The following is a 17,128-nucleotide window of genomic DNA, read 5'->3' as shown; positions in this document are numbered from 1 at the left end:
TGCCTGCTCCTCTCCATCTATAAGCATATTTAAGTTGCCCAGTCCTTTAAAAAACTTTCTCATGACCCTTCTCTCTCCTCATCAGCTACCACCTTGTTTCTTCTGTTAAAAATTTCTCTCTAGCTGTTACGCCTCCATTTCTTCGTTATGTATTCTCCCCTTATTCTTTTACAGCCTGGCTTCCAGCCTTCCACCACTCTACTGAAAGTTTACTCTTTACTAATCACTGATGACCAACCAATCCAGTGACCTTTTTTTCTTCTCCTTTCTTCACTTCTCTGCAGTTTTTGGCACTGGCTTCAGAGACACCACATGCTCCTAGAAGCATCATGACTCTATCTTTTTTGCTATATCATTATCCTTATCTCTCAACTTCTTAAAAGTGAACGCTCTCCCACAGGCTCCCTTTGGCCTTCTTTTTTCTCTGTCTACAGTTTCTCCCTTGGCCATCTTATTCACTCCCATGGTTTTATCTACCACCTCTATCAGGATGATTTTCCAGTCTGTTGCTGCAATCTTAACCTCTGAATTCCAGACCTACATCTCCCAATAACCAGCAGGGTACCTTTCTTATATATATATATATATATATATGCCATCAGCAACTGAAATTCAGTATGTCCCATAGTGAGTTTATCTTCCCCCCCCAAAACCCATTTCCCCTCCTGGTGTCGCCGACTATTTCTCTTTGGCTCATCTCTTTCTCTTCCCTTTCATATCCAGGTAGTTAACACAGTTTATCAATACTGCCTTCGTGTTATCCATCTTCTTTACTCCAGTCTCGCCCTATCAGAGGCTTTTATTGCTACCTAGCTGACCATTGACAGATTTTCCTGCCTCTGTTCTCTTCCTCTTTCCAACCCATCCTTTTCCCTGTTGGTGCTACAAAAGAAATCTATCTTCCACCCAGAGGTGCTTATGTCATCACTCCTTTGCTCAAAAACCTTCCCATTGCTCATATTTTCTACTGAGTAGAATACACACTGGGTGACCTGACATTTGAATCCCTCCTCTACAACTTGGCCTCACCCTACCTTTTCTCCTTTATTTCATCCTACTCCCCTCCACATCCTATGTGCTCCAAACCAAAGAGGGCCATCCTCTGCTGCCTAAATCTGCTTGGCATGGCTCCTCCCCTCTTTGTTCATTGAATCTTTTCAAGTTCCACTCAGATGCTGCCTTCCCTGATCCTCCAAGTTGTCCACTTGGACACCTTTCTCCTTAACCCCCAATAGCCCTTTGTTTTGTACTCTACTTCGCACCCATTTACTTAGCCTGTATTATTGGGCATTAGAATTATCTGTATGTAGGTCATCTTTCTATACTAGGCTGTAAGCTCCATGAGGACAGTATCTTTTTCAAATCTTGTATTTCTTCTAGCTCCCATCATGGTGCTTTGCATACAATCAGTGCTGAAGAATGAGGATTGGATGAATGAAAGTTTTTTCATTTGACAAATTAGGAAACTGAGACATAAAGAGGTTTTGGCTTGCCCGAGATCACAAAGCTCAGTAGCAGTAGGGGCAAGGTTAGAAACCGAGACTCCTGGCTCATTGTCCAATTTTCTCTCCATTACACTACAGTGGTTCTCCCGTCTCTAGGCCTCTCGGCCTCTCTTTGTAACAAACTTTGACTTGAAGGAAGTGGTTTTCCAAAGCCCAATGACTGATCTTTGCTCCCTGGGGTTTTCTTCTTGATAAGAGAATTCATTGCCATCTTCTATTTCTCCCACTTCTGATGTTTCCATGGATAATATGTAATGATCATTCTTTCTGTCTCTCTTCCACAGTCCACAGGGAAAAGCTTTTCGCTCCAAGGTAGAGTTGATTGCATACTTCGAAAAGGTAGGCGACACCTCCCTGGACCCTAATGATTTTGACTTCACGGTAACTGGGAGAGGGAGTCCCTCCCGACGAGAGCAGAAACCACCCAAGAAGTCCAAATCCCCCAAGGCTCCAGGGACAGGCCGAGGGAGGGGACGGCCCAAAGGGAGCGGCACAGTGAAACCCCGGGTCACAGCCTCAGAAGGGGTCCAGGTCAAAAGGGTGATTGAGAAAAGTCCTGGGAAGCTCCTAGTCAAGATGCCTTTTCAGCCGTCACCTGGGGGAAAGGCTGAAGGGGGTGGGGCCACCACGTCCACCCAAGTCATGGTGATCAAGCGCCCTGGCAGGAAACGGAAAGTTGAGACCGAGCCACAGGTCATCCCTAAGAAACGGGGCCGTAAGCCGGGGAGCATAGTGGCCGCAGCTGCCGTGGAAGCCAAGAAGAAAGCAATCAAAGAGTCTTCCATCAGGTCCATTCATGAGACCGTGCTGCCCATCAAAAAGCGGAAGACCAGGGAAGCCGTCAGCATCGAGGTGAAGGAGGTGGTGAAGCCTCTACTTGTCTCCACCGTGGGGGAGAAGAGCACGAAGGGACTCAAGCCTGGAAAGAGCCCAGGTCGGAAAAGCAAAGAGAGCAGCCCCAAAGGGCGGAGTGCCAGCACCTCCTCTTCCCCCCCGAAGAAGGAGCAGCAGCAGCAGCAGCAGTACCACCACCACCACTACTACCCTTCCTCAGAGTCCCCCAAGGCCCCACCCCCACCTCACCCCGAGCCAGAGGGCTCCAAGGACAGCAAAAGCCCCCCCGAACCTCAGGACTTAAGCAGCAAAGTTTGCAAAGAAGAGAAGATGCCAAGAGGGGCTCCACCAGAGAGTGATGGCTGCACAAAGGAGCTCGCTAAGACTCAGCCCACAGCTGCTGCCGCCTCCGCTGCTGCCACCGCCGCCACCGCCACCACCGCCACCACCGCCACCACGGCAGCAGAAAAGTTCAAACACCGAGCAGAGGGAGACCGAAAGGACATTGTCTCGTCCTCCATGCCGAGGCCAAACCGAGAGGATCCTGTGGACAGCCGGACGCCCGTGACAGAGAGAGTTAGCTGACTTTTGAAAAAGTGGATTTAAAAAAACAAAAGAATAAAGGCAGCTGTTGTCTCTTCTCCTTCTGGGCAGGGCTCGGACAAAGCTTCCCGATTAACTGAAATTAAAAAGGGTTTTTTTTTTTTCAGTCAACTTAGAGTTTCGTGGCTTCAGGGTGGGAGTAGTTGGAGCACTTATGACAAGCACAGTCAGGTTGAAGACCTAACCAGGGCCAGAAGCAGCTTTGCACTTTTCTATAATAGGCTCCTTCAACAAGGCTTGCTGCATATACTACTGACCAGACAAGCTGTTTATCAGGCTTTTTAGGATACACCAGCACCTGCCCTCCATTCATCCCTGTTGGGAGAGGGATGGTGTACTGGTTGTCACTAGAGACCTAACAGAGTAGGGTTAGTGGGAGCTTACATTTTCAGTGCCATTAACATTCTAGTCCAAGGTCTTAAATTATTATGTTGGGGGATTTGGGTTTTGTTTTGTTTTCCTGAGGGGGGTCGGGGGAGGGGGGATTCTATTCCTTAGGAAAGAGGGTCAAGTCAGACGACAGAGCGCAGAGCAGTTGGCTCTGGGGGAGACCTTGACTAGGGGCCAGGTGGCATCATCTAATCCCAAGGGGCTCCAAGTGAGTGTTAGGGTAGGGAAAGATGTTACGCTAGGAGAGAAGCCTAAAAGAAGAGTGGTTAGAACCCTTCCCACTGGGAGTTGACTTGGAAGTAGGCCCCTCTGGAGGGATTCCCAATCACCAAAAGCAATCTTGAGCTGTAGCTGCTTATTTAGTGGACCTCACGTATGTCCGGATGAGAGTGCACAGGGTGGGCTGGGAGAAAGAAAAATGTTCTTCCAATTCTCTTCCAGTGCTATTAGCTTAGGGACAGGTTAGAAGTATTTGCACAATTGTGTGATCGTTCCCATCCCCACTTCAAAACAAACTGGCTGAAATGCTCAACAGAAGACTGGCTTCAATGGGCGATCTGCCCTTGCCACTCACCCAAGACACTGGCTTGATGGGGTTCTGAATTCCCTCTATCTGCGCTTGTTTTCAAGTGGGATATTAGCACACAGGGTTCCCACGAAGCTTCGAAACTCTAAGTGTTGCTGCAGTTTTATAAGGACTTCCTGACCATTCTTTTTTTCTTCCCTTCTGTTTCTCCTTTCCTTTACAAACTCTTTTGCCCCCTCTCTAGGCATCAGCAGTGAGTGCTCTCAATTTAGTTGCACATTGAACTAACTGGCCCTTGTAGGCTCCTAGCTGGGTAATCCTAACCGAGCCCTGGGACATGTACACCTGGTCACTTACTTTCTTGCCAGTAAGGAAAATCATTTGATGAATCTGGTCATAAGAGTTTGAGGCCCAGCAAACACAAAAATCATAAACCTAGTTGCCCTGCCCTACCCCCCCCCCCCAAAAAAAAAGCCTTTCCAGGCTTTGATTACTTAGAAGCAAAAGAGAAGTTTAGAAAACCACTTCACTCTGAGGCCTGCCAGAGTGACAAAGGAATCCTTCTGCCTACCAAAGCGATGAAACAAACCTCCTTAGCCAAGTGGACAGCACAATCACAATGCTTTTTTCTCCTCTCCATTTTGGCCTTTCAAAGGTCACAAGCTGGTCCTCTTAGGGCACAGTGTTACAAATAAAGAGAACACTCCAAGATCTGGTCCATAATCTTGAGCCCAGCTCCCGGAGCACATACCTGCTCTTCCCACTTCCCATGAGCTCTCCTCTGATGGCAGATTTGGGCTTGAACCCTTTTTCAGAGAGGTTGAATAAGGCCATTTCTTCCATGTCTGAATCTTGGTGGGAGGGGCAGGGCTTGCTTTCCATCTGCCTATTTTTTTTTCATTTGTTTGGGGAAGGTTTATATCTTTTTAACCTTGCTGGGGGTTCAGGAAGTCCTTATCCTGCTGTATACCTTCATCATATTGGTATCTCCTTGTCTGTGTTTACAGAGATGTCTCTTGTATAGAAATCTATCAAACTGCGAAGCACCTTATCAAACAGTTAAAATGAGAGCGCAGCTTTCTGCTTCTACACACACTCACATACATGCACACACACATATAATACATGTGAGCTGCTGCAGTGAACTGTCAAATATGTGCCATCTAGTCTCTTTCCAGTCATTATTCCCCAGCTTCCTTAGGAGGATGTAACCACAAAGGATCGAACTATTATCAAAATTATATTGCATTTTCTTGATTAATCTTTGGTAACCAGGAACCATAGTTGACAGTTCCAATCAGTAACTTCCAAAGGGAGTTTGTCCTTTCGGTCTTTCTGCAGTTGTTCAGCCTTTAGTAGATTTGTCTCAATTTGCTGAACATCATAGGACTACCACAAAAAACTCTCATTGGTCCCAGCCCTTAGGCCCTTACCACTTTTCAATCTTCCTGCTTCACTGCTGATAACACCCCCCCAAAGGGAGGGGGTTTATGGGTTGTCCTAGGAGGGTGTAATTCCTTTGTAGCACCTCTTCCACCTTCTCTAAGGAGAAACGGCTCCCAAGCCTACCACGTCTCCTCGCTCTGGATTTGTGTGTTCCTTAAGTCCTTTTTTAATGGTGGATTTCTAATGGGCCTCCAGAGGACACCCACATGTGCACTTTAACTAGTCTGTTTCTTGAAGCCCCTTTATCATTGGAAAGGGATATTTTTAGTGTTTTGGTTTGGTTTGGTTTTTGCTTGTTATACTTCAAGTATTCTTAGACTAGTAGAATTGAGCTCTTGGGACCATCATCAGGGAAGGATAGTTCAGTGTTTCACCCTATCTGATTCCCTGGAAAGAGGAGTCTCTGGTCCCCACAGAGTCCCATTGGACTCTTTCTGACGCACGCTTCACCTCATTCAAGGGTATTTTAGACAGGGGAGGTACAGCACTTGAAAATGAGAATCTTTCCTCTGGATGAGTCAAATTCTGCAGCCCCCCTACCTCCCTCTTCCTTCACTGAAATGTCTAAAGCTGCAGGTGGTGACCAGGGCTCTTTACATTTCTGGTGGTTTTGTTTTTCCTCCTCCTCCTCTTTCTTCCAACCTTTCCTCTCCTCCCGCAGCCAGAAGGGGCCTGAGTCAGGCCCCCTTCAGGAGACTGAGATTTCTCCCTCCCTTGAAGGGCAGTTGGCATGGTCTCCTTGCATTTATTTTTCACCGTGGCTCAAAAATTCTCTCCAGCTGTGGGGTACTTTCCATCTTTTGCTCTGAGGCCCAGTGTCACATCTGGGAAATGAGCTGCCCTTGTGAGAGTCTGTGCTTTCCAAGTTTGAACAGGACAGGGTGTTGGAAAATGAAAGAGGGTATGAAGTTTGGATATCAGAATGCCAAAAGTGTAGCACCAGGCACTCATTAGCAGTGTGGCCCATGCTAAGTATATATTTGAACACTTGAGACGCCTGGGCAGCCTCTCTTAATGACTACACCGAGACAATACTGACGACCTTCTTGTGTCCTTGGGGTGGAGGACATCTTTGAAATCCTAGGCTTCCTTTTCATCACTGGATGTCACCCTCCTGGTATCTTGTATTACAGCTCCACCTAGGTAACAGCTGTAACAGACTTAAGCACCACTCCTCTCTGCCCAGGGGATAAGGAGGAGTAGACTGATGATTTCTGAAACACTCCATTACATATTTGGGCAGGGGCTCTGCCTGAGCCCTCGGTTGTCTCATATTCCCAGGAAGAGACACCAAAAGACCGAATTAAAAGAGGGCTTCCCAATGCACAGCCTGGAACCCAGGGTGTTAAAGGCCCCAATGCAATCCATGAACCCAGAACTATTGATAGCAGACGTGAGCCCAGGACTGTTACAGCACATTGATTAGGAGGCTGAAATAGAAAGGTGTCTTGAGGCAATTTTGGTTGGCCATACTTACTATTGACATGTCTGTTCCTGGACTAGAGATTAATTGATGATGAAAACTTTAGGGGACTGTCCTCACATGCCTGAGCTGAGGGAAATCTGCCCCTCTCTAAAGTCCATCAAAAAAAGAACACTGACTTCCCCACAGACATCGAGGAAAGCATGTTCCTTAGTGGGTCATCTGAATTTTCAGTTATTTAAGATCAGAGACGCGAGCCCAGGAAAGCAAAGAATATAGGCTACATAATCCATAGTAGACAAATTGGGATCCAGCTGGCCAGAGGAGAAATTTGTAGCCAAATCCTAGTGTCTAGAGATCATAGGATCATAACCTTAGGGCTGGAAAAGACTTTGGAGGTCATAGAGTCCAACCCCTTCATTTTACAGATGAGGAAACTGAGATGCAGTGATTTTCCCAGGATCACACAGCTAGTGTTTGAGGTAGGATCTGAGCTCCAATCTTAAGTCCAGCCTGATATCCACCACTTCACACTGCCTCTGATTTACTGACTTGAATTTGGCACAGCTTTAGGTCTCCGGTTAGTTTGTAGTGGCTCCATGCCTTGGTTTCCCCGATTGTCAGATAGAAACGATCAAGGTAAATTGAGATCCTTTGAATCCATCGAAGTGTAATGGGCAAGGGCCATTTTAAAAATCAGACTAGGACTTTTCCCAATCCTGGTGACTGGCTGGCACAGAGAATTCTTTCTTGATTGAAGATGCTTTTCACGTGGATTTGAATTCTGGGGCCAGAATTTCCTCAAGCCCCTTCAAGGGGTCACTCAGCAAAATCTCCTAAGTCAGTACCAATGGAGAACTCAACCACTGTGTGAGTAATAAATGCAAATGTCCTTTCTGAGCTCATCATTGAGATAAATACATCCATCAAGTGACTACTGAGGCTGCGGAGTGGAGGGAAGATGGCAGAAGGGAAGCCTGACATCCCTGTTTCAATGTTCTTGGGTATAGGAAGGGAAATGGGCCCTTTTCCCAAGCAAAGAAAGGTTTTCTGACGTCCTACTACTGTCACTTTCATGGCCTGTTTCCGATTCACAGAATAGATGGTTAGCATTGTCTGCCTACCTTTTCTGATCACCACATTCACCGTCTCTTCATTTCCACCAAGTCTCCCAACCTTTGGGAGCTCATAGTACAGCATCTGAAAATGATTGCACTTTAACAGAATTCATTGAATGTCTCCATTTGTATATTTGTTTCTCTTTTCAAAGAGTGTCCTTGTACCATTGTAAAGAATGCCTGCTTGTGGATTTTACTCCTCCTGGGGAAGGAGGGATGGTTTTGCTTTTGGTGTTCACTCCTGGCCTAATCACATTTCAGAAAGTGTGCTGTGTGCGTGCGTGCGTGCGTGTGCGTGAAGAGGAAATGAAATGTGAATGCCCGGCCCAAACCTAGAAACCATTTGGGTGTTTGTGAATGGACAAAAGGCCCAAATCTTGCTAAAGTCTTGGTCTAAACATCATTCGGAGTTAGAACTTATTATAAAGTGACAGCTGGACAAAGTAGACAAAGGAGGAACCAGGTCAAGTCCTTGCTGTCAGGATGGTCACGGGGAAGGGGCAAGGGGATGCATGGGTCTTGTGCCTGAAATGTTCAATCGAAGTCTCTGCTACCCTTGGAAAAGGTGTTGGCACTTTTACCATTTGGAAATGAAAGCCACGTTCTACCTGGTCAAAGGAGTTGCGTCTTCATCAGTGGTTTTCTGGACTCAAGATCAGAGTCCATCTCCTCTTTGGACATGAGCTTCAAAATTTGGAGGTAGAAAACCTAGGTTTGAATCCCATCTCTCCTCAGTCTTGCCTGTGTGACCCTGGGCGAGTCCCTTAACTTGACTGGCCCTGTTTCCTCATCTATAGAATGAGGGCCGTAGAGCTAGTCCCTTCAGTTCCAAACCCATGATCACTTCATGCTGTCTCATTGTGGGGAGAGGGGGGAGCTGCCTGCTTTGCCAAGAGATGGTAAAACCCAACTCTTGAGCCATACCAATAGCCTGGGGGCAGGAAAGGGTGGGAGGTGAAACGTGGATTCTCTGTTCCTAGATCTTTGACAGGGCCTGCTAGAGCCCTCTGGTCCCTGCCACCCAAAACCTGCTCCTCTGCTGGATCATGCAGAGAGAAGGCACTGCTGAATCAGGCCTGAGGACCCCTGGGAGCTAAATAAAACCCAAAGGGAGGAAAGCTGAGTGGTTTGGAAAAGACCCGAGTGTGTGCAAAACCCATGGGTTGCTGCACGGCCAGAAGGCACAAGACAGAAAGCTGAGGAAATTCAGCTCCTGCCCGAAGGAAGGCCTTGATCCTCTGAGTGTCTCTGTTAAGTGGCAAAGCTCCTCTTCCTGGCAACGAAACCAACCCTATCCAGAATACCTAGACTCAAGCATAGGCCTGATTTTTCTCTCTTGATTCTGGGATTTTGTTTTTCAGTTTTAATCCTGTTCTTTTCCGTCCCTTTTTTTAATGCACCGACTAGACGTAAAAAGCAGTCTAGTTTTTATATATCTGTATATTGCATTATAAACTCATTTTGCTTGTAGCTCCACAAAAAAAGGCCTGTTGGAATTATACCTGTTGCTTATTTACAATATTCCTGATTATCCATAGCCTAGGGCAAGGGAAAATAAAGGCGAAAACAAACCTACCACTCTGCCTGCTGGTCACTTTGTCTGTTAAGCAGATCTTGGGGACTCTGCTTCAGTCCTCCTCCTCCTCCTCCTCCTCCTCCTCCTCCTTTCTTTCCAGGGCTCCCAGGGAGCTGGCTAAGTGAGCATCAGGGGCTTTCCCAATGGGAGCACTTGGTAGCTTTGTTTGGGGGTGGGGGTGGCAGAGGGAGGAACCCCAGGAGATGCCTTGGCTGTGTATGCCTGAAGATTCTGGACAGGCCCATTTCGCCCATTACCCACATCCTGGGGCCCAGTTGCCCAAGCCATCTTCTTGGCCATTGTGGGATTTTGCTTCCAACTGGGGGGGGGGGGGCATCAAGGTATTCTGGCTTCTCGTGTGGCCTGATGTGTTCATTTATGACAGTTGTGAGTTGAGATGCAACAGGTCAATCGTGGTAAGGTTTAAAGCATAACCCCAACAGCTGGGGAGCCTACCAGCTTTTCTCTGGACAGTACAAAGCCAACCCCATGGGATGGGGCCAAGGAGCAGAGAGAGCCCTTTGGCTTTCTAAAACTGGCCACCATCCTGGGCAGAACCACCAGGCCCTCTGGGACCATCAGGAACCCAGGGGCCACCTTCCCATTCAGAGGTTTCCTCTCAATTCACATCCTGCCCCTTTCAGGCATTATTGCTTTCGGTGAGCAGTAGCTCCGAATTAGCAATACCTGTCTGAGAGAATTGAGCTATCGAAATTCTTTTTGATCCTTAAAACTCGAAACACTCATTTTTCCAAAGCAGAGTCGCCAGAGCCAAAACCTTCCATCCAGACGGTGTTGCTTTTTCCGGGGGCTCAGTCCACATATAAAGAGGAAATAAGTCTCACCCAGGTTGGCCAGGGCTGAGCCTTGAAAGGTCCCTGGGCAGGTAGGCCTCGATTTGAGGAACCCACTCCCAGTGGGCACTCAGTATTAAGTCATGAGGTTTCCAGCACCATTCCTTTTTCAGCAACTGTTAGAGAAGGGAGGGATGGGACTGCCTCTGCTGCCGTTCTGCCACTGGTGAGCGAGCGGGTGTCCTAGTGTGTCCTAGCGTGTGTGTTCGTGGGTAAATGGACAACACTCGATACCAACACTTGCCGGTTGGTCACCACCACCACTGACGGCCCGAGAACGAGGACGCTCTTAGTGCTAAATACAGCTGAGTGTCCCAACTCTACATTCTCTGCAACATTGACAACCAAGTGCAAACTCGAAGCCTGCTTCTTCCCTTGCCATCCAAGCCTCCCTTGTGCGTTGCTCCAGTCAATACTAACAGCGCTCCAGAATCTGACTTCGCTTCAAGAATCACTAGTTGATGACCATATGACCAAATATTCCAAGGACTGTTAATTAAATGTATGCTGAGTTCTTTCTCTGTACAGTTAGTTAGTTCTTCTAGGTTACCTATGTACCTGGCGCCGTGGTGTGTGCTGTGCTTTCTCTCTCTCTCCTTCCTGCCTTTCGTTGTTGTCCTTAGGTTTTCTTTCTGGTTTGGCTTTTGATTTGGGTTGATTTTTTTTTTAATTTTGTATTCCAAGCCTGGGATTTTCTCTGCTAGTCTCTAACTGTGGTGTTAAAAGTTTCTATTTGTGTATTGTTTGATGGGTAAAAGGAGCGTTTCTAAGTAGATCTCTTCTGTGTTTGAGCTAAAGTCTGTATTTGTAACCATGTTAAAGTAATTGTTCCAGAGACAAATACTTCTAGACATTTGGGGGAGGGCGGGGAGGGGAGGGCTAGATGAATCAATTCTTTTTTTAAAAGTGGAGGCTAAAAGTGAAAAAGAGCTTCTTTTTCCCTCTAGGGAGGCCTGAGGCTTGCTGAGGGGGCCATAACTCCCCTCAGCCCTGCCCATGGCCAAAAACCACATGAGAAGCAAAGCCTGCTGGGGCCTCTCTGCAAATCCCTTTCAAAGCCAACACACATGCATCCAGGAGCTGATCTGTCTCTGTTCTCTTGATCTTGGCTGAAAGCAGTTTTTCTTGAAGGAGGTTTCTCCCACCTGTGGTCCCCAGTGAATTACTTTGTCAGTTTCCTGAAAAATGCCACAGGTTTAGTTTAGTTTCACTGGGGAAAGAGAGGAGACAGTGGTTCTTTTTCTTTTGTAGGGAGAATTGGGAAGAGAGGGAGGAAAGCTAAGCAGACATTGGAGCCAGGATCTGTGCAGGTTATTTAAAGAGTTTATAAAGAGAGAACTCTATTTTTACTATGATAGGTCACTTAGGTTTTCAAAAAGGAAGTAAATCATTGTCAGCCCAGACTGGGAATCCAACTCTACCCTCCTGAACGTTAATTCCCCAAATTAGCCGAAGGTTTACATGCCACCCTCATTGGGATTCGCCACTTAAAACTTCCCCCACCTAACTCCCATAATGCACATAATTAACAAGAAGGCTTTTTGCCGCCTTTTTTTCTAATGGCAACAAATCAATTTTGGAGGGTCCCCCTTTCTTTGATTTCTTTTGGCCCCTAGTCACATTTGCCCCTTCCATAGTGAAAGAAAAAAAGCAGATCCACCCCCTCTAGGCAAAAGAGGTGGGCTGGAGGCACTGGGCACAGGATTGACACCTGCCCCCATCTGCCCCTACTTTCCAGAAACCACAGAACCTTCAAGAGTTTAAGTGCCCCTTGCAGTTCAGCTCCAAAGCCTCACTATGGGATGGGAGAGATGGCAGCCCCTAGGCCATGCTGACAGAACGCACCCCCACTGGAGAGGGAATGGGGAAATGGGGTATTGAGGGGAACCAACCTCTTCCTCAAGCCCTCGATTGCATTCACCTTGGGTTTTTGTGTTTGGGGACAATTACTTTAGAAAATAAGGATTGCTCTTTTGTAGTGTTCAAAAAAGGTTCTTTGTGTATAGCCAAATGACTGAAAGCACTGATATATTTAAAAAAAAGCAATTTATTAAGGAAATTTGTACCATTTCAGTAAATCTGTCTGAATGTACCTATATACGTTAAAAGAAGTCCCCTCCCCCTCAAATCCCTGTAACCTATTTATTATATAAAAAGTTTGCCTTATAACTTTACATACAATGTCCTTTTTGTGTCTTTTGTTGTAAGCCTAGTGGTTCCCCCTCGAGTCTTTTCTTCTTGGAAAAGATGGGCAGCACGCTATTGGACTTTCTTTCTGTGAGTTTTCCTTTCTACCTGTAAAAGCAGAATACTCAGCATGCATTTCTCTCTAAGTGACTAGTTTGCATCTTTTGTTGGTAAGTACTGTATCCTGTGCTGTTAGAATTTATCTATAAATCTATGTAAAAAGTAATTCAAGGTCTGGGCTTTCATTGCAAGGCAGAAACCCCCAATCAAATAACACCATGCGAGAGGCGGTTTTTCCGACTTGACCTTCCCTCCCCCCCCCCCGCCCCCCAACTCAAGCGTTTTCCGAAGACGGGCCCTTTGGGGGAAAATATAAAATATCAGCCCAGGCCAAAATGGCGGACAAACCGGTAGACTGAGAATTTGCCATTTTCTAGCTGGTTTCAGTGGCCCCTCTTAAAGAGGTCCATGCCCCCCTCCCCCTCCGGCCAGCATCATGTGACCCCGCAAATCTCAGGAATCAGGATTGAGTCATGATCCCAATTCTCCAACCTCCTACCTCTGTGGCCTTGGGCAAGGCCTCAGTTTCCAAGGTCCTCTCTAGCCCTAAAGTCAAGAATTGGCTTAATAGGTTCCAAGAGGGAAGGGAAGGGAATAAACATTTCAATGTGTGCCAGGCACTGTTCCAAGCACTCTAAAAAGATCATCTCATTTGATTCTCACAATTCCAGGAGGGTAGGTGCTGTTATTATCCTCATTTTATAAATGAGGAAACTGAGGCCAACAAGAGAAGTGATTTGCCCAGGGTCACACAGCTAGGATGGGGTCAAATCTGAACTCGAGTCTTCTTGACTCCAGGCCCAGCCCTCTATCCACTGTACCACTAGCTATCATAGAATAATAACTCATTTCTGTAACATTTGACGTTTAGCCAAGCAGAATCATCACGACAGCCCTGTGAGATAGGTCGTCCAGTTATCCCCATTTTACAGATAAGAAAACATTCGGAATGAACTTGGCCAAATCACAGAGTTAATGGTGCCCTGAAAGAGCTCTAGATGCGAGGGTAGGGCTTGGGTTAGAATCTAGATGCTGCCTATCAAATAAGAGGAGTCAATCAAATGGCCTTCCAGCTCTTCTGATGGGCTTTAAAGCAAGGGCTCCTACCCCAGTCCCAGCACTCCATCCACTAGGACGCCCGGACCTTGGTCATCGAAGCCGGCCTCCTCCATTCTACCATTGGAACCTGGTTCCTCCCAGCCCTAAATCTGTGATCCCACAAACCCGCACAGGCCGGGGTGGACAAGAAAAGGGGAGTTTGCTTTAGGGTAAGCAATATTCTCTGCCCTCCCCACCCCCCAATCCATGGAGATACGGACAGAAAGTCAAGGCAGGTCCCAGGACAGCCCTTCAAAGCCCGCAGCCCACTCTTGGGGGCCTTTTCAGTTGAAGTATATCTTCTCTTCGGAAGGCTTTTTGGACTCGGCCGAGAGTCGCGGAGAGGCAAGAATGGTGGGGAGCCCCAAAAGGCCAGAAAGAACTGGGACCCCGAAGGCTCCACATTGATAACTTTGGGTTTTAGGACACTCTCCTTTCCAATTGCACCCTCCTCCTTCCCTTGAAATCAAGAATTAAAAAAGAAGAGAGGGAAGAGGCAGTTTAAAAACCAGGGTGTCACGTTACACACCCATCCTCTCCCACCTCATCCCCTTTCTAGAGCCAAGCTTAGTCAGGACAGTGGCGCCATCTTGCATTTCTAAAGAAACATTTGTTCAACACCAGCTCTGGGCCCCCCAAGGAACTCACACCCTGCTAGGGAAAAGCAACCATCGATCCCCAAAAAGGAAGGGGGTGGGTCTTGTTCCCGAGCCGTGCCTTGGAGAGAGATGGACAGGTGACGATGACCAGCAAGCGGGCCTGCAGGGTAGACTGCAGCCAGAATGTCCAGGGCCCCTCTTTGTAAACAGGAAATGGGGAATTAATACAGCTTCAAACTGACTAAGAATGTGAGTTTGTGGCTGTGGGTCCAGGTTAGAAGGAAAGGCCTGAAGCCGGGCTGGGATGGGTGCCTGCTGCCAGGGGCGGCCCATGATTGGAGAGGTAGAATGGGGCAGATCTGGAGGTGAGGCGTGAGGAAGGCTGCGCCCTCAATGGAAATGGGAGTGGAGAAGAAGGGAGGGAAAAGCAGAGTTCTATCGTGGGCATAGTGAAGCTCCCGCGGGTACCAGCTGGATCTGAGTAGAAGAGAGAGCTGAATCCATCCGTGGGAGCCGGAGAAAGGGCAGGATGCAAGGGATGATCCTCCCAGGAGGAGCCAGAAGACCAGAAAAGGGGGAGAAGAGAGAGTCTAAGAGGAGCCAGTGTTCCTGCTGCAGAGTTCTTGTCATCGAGAACCAAGAGTCTGCCTAGGGGCTGCAAGATCGCTGGCAACCTTGGAAGGGTGGGTCCAGTGGAGAAAAGGAAAGCCAGATCGTGAGTGGGTGGGAAGCAGAAGCAGCCCAGGAAAAGGCAGTCACTTAACAGATGCTGGGATCACAAAGCCCAGGCCCTGCCTTTGAGAAGCTCCTCAGCTAGTGGGGAGACAACCCAGAAGCCACAGCGGATGCAAACTAGAGAAATGAGGCCGGGGGACTTTAGCTCAGGCTTCAAGGAAGCCAGCCAGGGCCAGCAAGCATGGGGTGGAGGGAGAGTGGCTAGGGGAGGGATTGAAGAGGCTGTGACAGAGCGGGGTGGGGAGAGAGAGAGGGAGGAAGAGAGGAGGGAGGGAAGGAGGGAGAGAGGAGAGAGTGAAGGAGGGAGAGAGGAGAGAGCGAAGGAGGGAAAGGGAGGGAGGAGAGGGAAGGAGGAAGGAGGGGAGAAAGGAAAGGAGGGAGAGAGGAGAGAGGGAAGGAGGGAGAGGGAGGGAGGAAGAGAGGGAAGGAGGAAGGGAGGAGAGAGGGAAGGAGGAAGGGAGGAGAGAGGGAAGGAGGAAGGGAGGAGAGAGGGAAGGAGGGAGGGAGGGAGGAAGAGAGGGAAGGAGGAAGAGGAGAGAGGGAGGAAGGGAGGAGAGGGAAGGAGGGAGAGAGGAGAGAGGGAAGGAGGGAGAGGGAAGGAGGAAGAGGAGAGAGGGAGGAAGGGAGGAGAGAGGGAAGGAGGAAGAGGGGAGAAAGGAGAGGAGGGAGGGAGGAAGAGAGGGAAGGAGGAAGAGGAGAGAGGGAGGAAGGGAGGAGAGGGAAGGAGGAAGAGGAGAGAGGGAGGAAGGGAGGAGAGAGGGAAGGAGGAAGGAGGGGAGAAAGGAGAGGAGGGAGGGAGGGAGGAAGAGAGGGAAGGAGGAAGAGGAGAGAGGGAGGGAGGAGAGGGAAGGAGGAAGGAGGGGAGAAAGGAAAGGAGAGAGAGAGGAGAGAGGGAAGGAGGAAGAGGAGAGAGGGAGGGAGGAGAGGGAAGGAGGAAGGAGGGGAGAAAGGAAAGGAGAGAGAGAGGAGAGAGGGAAGGAGGGAGAGGGAGGGAGGAAGAGAGGGAAGGAGGAAGAGGGGAGAAAGGAGAGGGGAGAGGGAGGGAAGGAGGGAGAGGGGAGAGAGAGGAGGAGGAAGAGAAAAGAGGAGGGAGGGAGGGAAGGAAGGAAGAGGGGGAAGAAGAGAGGAGGGGGAGAAAGGGAGGAAGGACTATAGTTTGGCAGGAAGGTAAGAGTTGAAGTAAAGGGGGTTTTAATAATATCATTATATCCAAGAATTCTATAACAACCCTACCTCTTTCTCCCCCTCCTCTCCCCCAAAGGAAAAGAAGGAAAACTAAAAAGGTTTGGGGGTGGGGGGTGGTTTTAAGAATGGATCTAGGCATGTTTCCAAGCAATTAGGAAAGACCGGATGGATAAAAAGAAACCGATGGGGGGGGGGGGGGTGAGACAACCAGGTGGCTCAGTGGATTCAGAACCAGGCCTAGAGAGAGATGGTCCTGGATTCCAATTTGGCCTCAGACACTTCCTAGCGGGGTGACCCTGGGCAAGTCACTTAAGCCCAATTCCCCTGCCCTTCCCGACTTTCTGCCAGGGAACCGATACACAATGGCTTCTGAAGTGGGAAGGGAAGAGGTTTGGGGTCTTTTGTTTTTTTTTTTTTATAAGAAAAAGACCACCAACAGGCCGGAGGAGAGAGTAGGAGAACAAAGGGAGGGCTGGCTAACTTAACTAGGGGCCCGGCTCACCGCGGGGCACACGTGCATAACAAAGAACTAGACGCCTTCGATCCCTGGGGCGCAGCCGGCTACTTGGGGGGAAGGGGGAGGTCCACTTGCCCCCCCCCAAAGGTTAGGTACTGAGGATGCTGTTCCGGATAGTGAGCAAAGCTTTGGAGCAGGACATTCAACCCAGGAGCACCTACTGTGTGCCAGGAGAGAGGCAGCTTAGTGTGGTGGGCCAGAGGGGTGTGGTGGCCAGAGTTCCAGACCAGCCGTGTCCCCTTAGGGAGGATCGGGCTCCAATCTCCACTTTGAGGGGCTCCCCAACTGGCCTCTGGGCCGCCTCTCCCACACCAAAGGGTTCTTCGTGTGCTCGAGCTGATCCCAGCGTCTGGCACACAGTAGGTGCTTACTTAAATGCTTGCTGGATTGGGCGTTCCTTCTGCCAATGAGATCACAGGCCCGCCCCCAGCCCCACCCCAAACATCTGCTAAGGACCCATGGCCCAAATGCT

General features: G+C 48.7%; 1 protein-coding gene across 2 annotated transcripts in view; it reads left to right on the top strand.

Annotated features, from left to right (window-relative positions):
• MECP2 (methyl-CpG binding protein 2) overlaps positions 1-12,688 on the top strand; it is an 81,861-nt gene extending 69,173 nt beyond the window's left edge. For both annotated transcript variants that reach the window (XM_056809454.1, XM_016426627.2), the window contains exon 3: positions 1,790-12,688. In XM_056809454.1, the coding sequence (XP_056665432.1) occupies positions 1,790-2,924 (1,135 nt within the window). In that variant the 3' untranslated portion in view covers positions 2,925-12,688. The remainder of the gene's footprint in view (positions 1-1,789) is intronic.
• The last annotated feature ends 4,440 nt before the right edge of the window (positions 12,689-17,128 follow it).

The sequence above is a fragment of the Monodelphis domestica genome, chromosome X (assembly GCF_027887165.1).
Source record: "Monodelphis domestica isolate mMonDom1 chromosome X, mMonDom1.pri, whole genome shotgun sequence".
Lineage (NCBI taxonomy): Eukaryota > Metazoa > Chordata > Mammalia > Didelphimorphia > Didelphidae > Monodelphis > Monodelphis domestica.
Note: the sequence above shows the minus strand (reverse complement) of the source record. Positions and strands in the feature narration are given on the sequence as shown.